General features: G+C 39.0%; 1 protein-coding gene across 1 annotated transcript; it reads right to left on the bottom strand.

Moving 5' to 3' along the window:
• Nucleotides 1-460: 460 nt before the first annotated feature.
• LOC120121630 (3-epi-6-deoxocathasterone 23-monooxygenase CYP90C1-like) lies at nucleotides 461-1300 on the bottom strand. Its single transcript, XM_039140949.1, has 2 exons — nucleotides 1113-1300; nucleotides 461-1036 (listed from the first exon to the last, which is right to left on the bottom strand). The coding sequence occupies exons 1-2, from the start codon at nucleotides 1230-1232 to the stop codon at nucleotides 755-757; spliced, it is 402 nt and encodes a 133-aa protein (XP_038996880.1). The 5' UTR covers nucleotides 1233-1300; the 3' UTR covers nucleotides 461-754.
• Between the last annotated feature and the right edge of the window lie 540 nt (nucleotides 1301-1840).

The raw sequence follows: 1840 nt of genomic DNA, 5'->3' as shown, positions 1-1840 counted from the left end.
TTCAGCAATGTGCTTACATCCTCAGTGCCTTAGGCGATGCTAGTTTTTTTCATTCAATATCTCATAGGTTTAAGTTACATCTCATTTTATAATAAATAAACTCTGGTACTTATTTACAAAAATAACTTTGTATCATACCGCGGGAACTACGCCCCTGCACCCCCAACCCACATAATCGTAACCCTCACTAAGAGACTTTCTTTATAAGGACAAATGATGTTCGCTCACTCCGCTTCGTCCACTTTACCGGTATATTTATGTATCATACCTAACAATATTTTTGTACTTATTATGAAGTTTCCATGTCTTGACCAACACAATTATGTTTTAATCTGTGTTGTCTTCCTTTGAGATAAATGCAGAAATCCTCTTAATAAACAACAGGTTTCTGACGCTTTGTTTTTGTATAGAAAAACTCTTGATTCTTAGGTTTTTTTCTATTGCAATAATTGTCAAGAGAAGGGTCCATTGAAACTGACAAAAGGAAAAGTAAAAAAAGGGGTAACAGTACTCTCTCTAACAGGCCAAAGTATGGTATATTTTATGACAGAATTTGGGCCCTCCATACGTACAATCTGTCTTACCCGTGCATGTATGTACTCGTGTGTCTAATGAAAAAAAATATGGAACCATGAGAGAGACTTTTGCATTTCCAAGAAACAAGTCAAATATTTTGGCTTTGGGGAATCCCCACTTTTGCAGATGAAATCAAAATAATCCTAGCCGTTGGATGAAGGAAGAAAAAGGTCAATGTTTATGTATGATACGTACCATCAACTGGTGGAGGGCAATCACTGAGGAATCTGACAGCTAGGGTCATCGCCATGGGAACACTCTCTTCCCCAGGGATCATCATCTCTATTATGTTCCCACTGATGAAATCCAACGGCAGGGATTGCTTCTCGCTTGCCTCTTCACTGTCTCGTAACCGCACGTCCACTGCATCCTTGGCCATTTCCTTTTCGTCCGTTTTCTCCCTAGCCGATTTCCTCTCTTCCACTATCTTTTTCACCATTTTCAGTAACCTTTCTTTGGCCTACAACGAACCAAACCTACTAAAAGAATTTATCAACGAAACGAAATAAAAAAATGCTAAATAGATATCTATTCACCTTCAGAGATCTATATAGTCTTGTTCCTGGTAATTTGACGGGAAAACAAATTAAACCTTTGATGAATTCATGGAATTCTCTCTTCAGAAAGTCCAAATCTTCATCAGGACCAACACTCATCAAAACATTGACCAGAGCCTCGAATGTTATCCGACATTCCCAGGAACCATAGTCAAAGATATATTTTTGGGATTAATTATATATGTTTGAAGAACGAACCTTTTTGGTTTCTTCTTGAACATGTGACATCTGCATGTGTTGCCAAGAACCCAGGATTAATCTGACAGAGTTTTCATTGTGCCTCGTGATACGGGCCTTCAGCTGTGGGGATCACAAGAAACCTCCAATGAGTGCCTGGAGTCGCTTCAGGAGATTACCATTCATTTGAAGTATGGAATGTTCGCCTAGCAACTGTGGGAGGGATTTGGGATAAGCAGGGACGAAGGTGTTGCCATGGTTCTGCAAAACCGCCTTGTTTACATCGGGATCTGTGGACACAATGATAGGTGTTCCCAATAAGTGTGTTTTGAACGCCTTCCATATCTGGAAAAAAAACAACCAAACATAAGCAAAAATAGTAAAGGATTGAAGCTTGCAGTTGCAGCAGTTTGAAACTTGGTTTTCAATTGCTTTTGATTTTTTGTTTTAAGTTTCATTGATTGAAGCCACCCAGAGTCCAAATGTGGAAAACAAAATGGTGGGTTTTCATTGAAAGCTGAAAACAATGG

This window comes from Hibiscus syriacus, unplaced genomic scaffold (genome assembly GCF_006381635.1).
Source record: "Hibiscus syriacus cultivar Baekdansim isolate YM2019G1 unplaced genomic scaffold, ASM638163v2 tig00110377_pilon, whole genome shotgun sequence".
Lineage (NCBI taxonomy): Eukaryota > Viridiplantae > Streptophyta > Magnoliopsida > Malvales > Malvaceae > Hibiscus > Hibiscus syriacus.
The sequence above is the reverse complement of the archived record's forward strand: the minus strand, read 5'-3'. Positions and strand labels throughout refer to the sequence as shown.

Coding starts and splice junctions, on each gene's coding strand:
- LOC120121630 (XM_039140949.1), bottom strand. CDS start 1,232: ATGAGTGTTGGTCCTGATGAAGATTTGGACTTTCTGAAGAGAGAATTC. Junction 1,037..1,112: donor GACTATATAGATCTCTGAAG/GTGAATAGATAT, acceptor GGTTCGTTGTAG/GCCAAAGAAAGGTTACTGAA.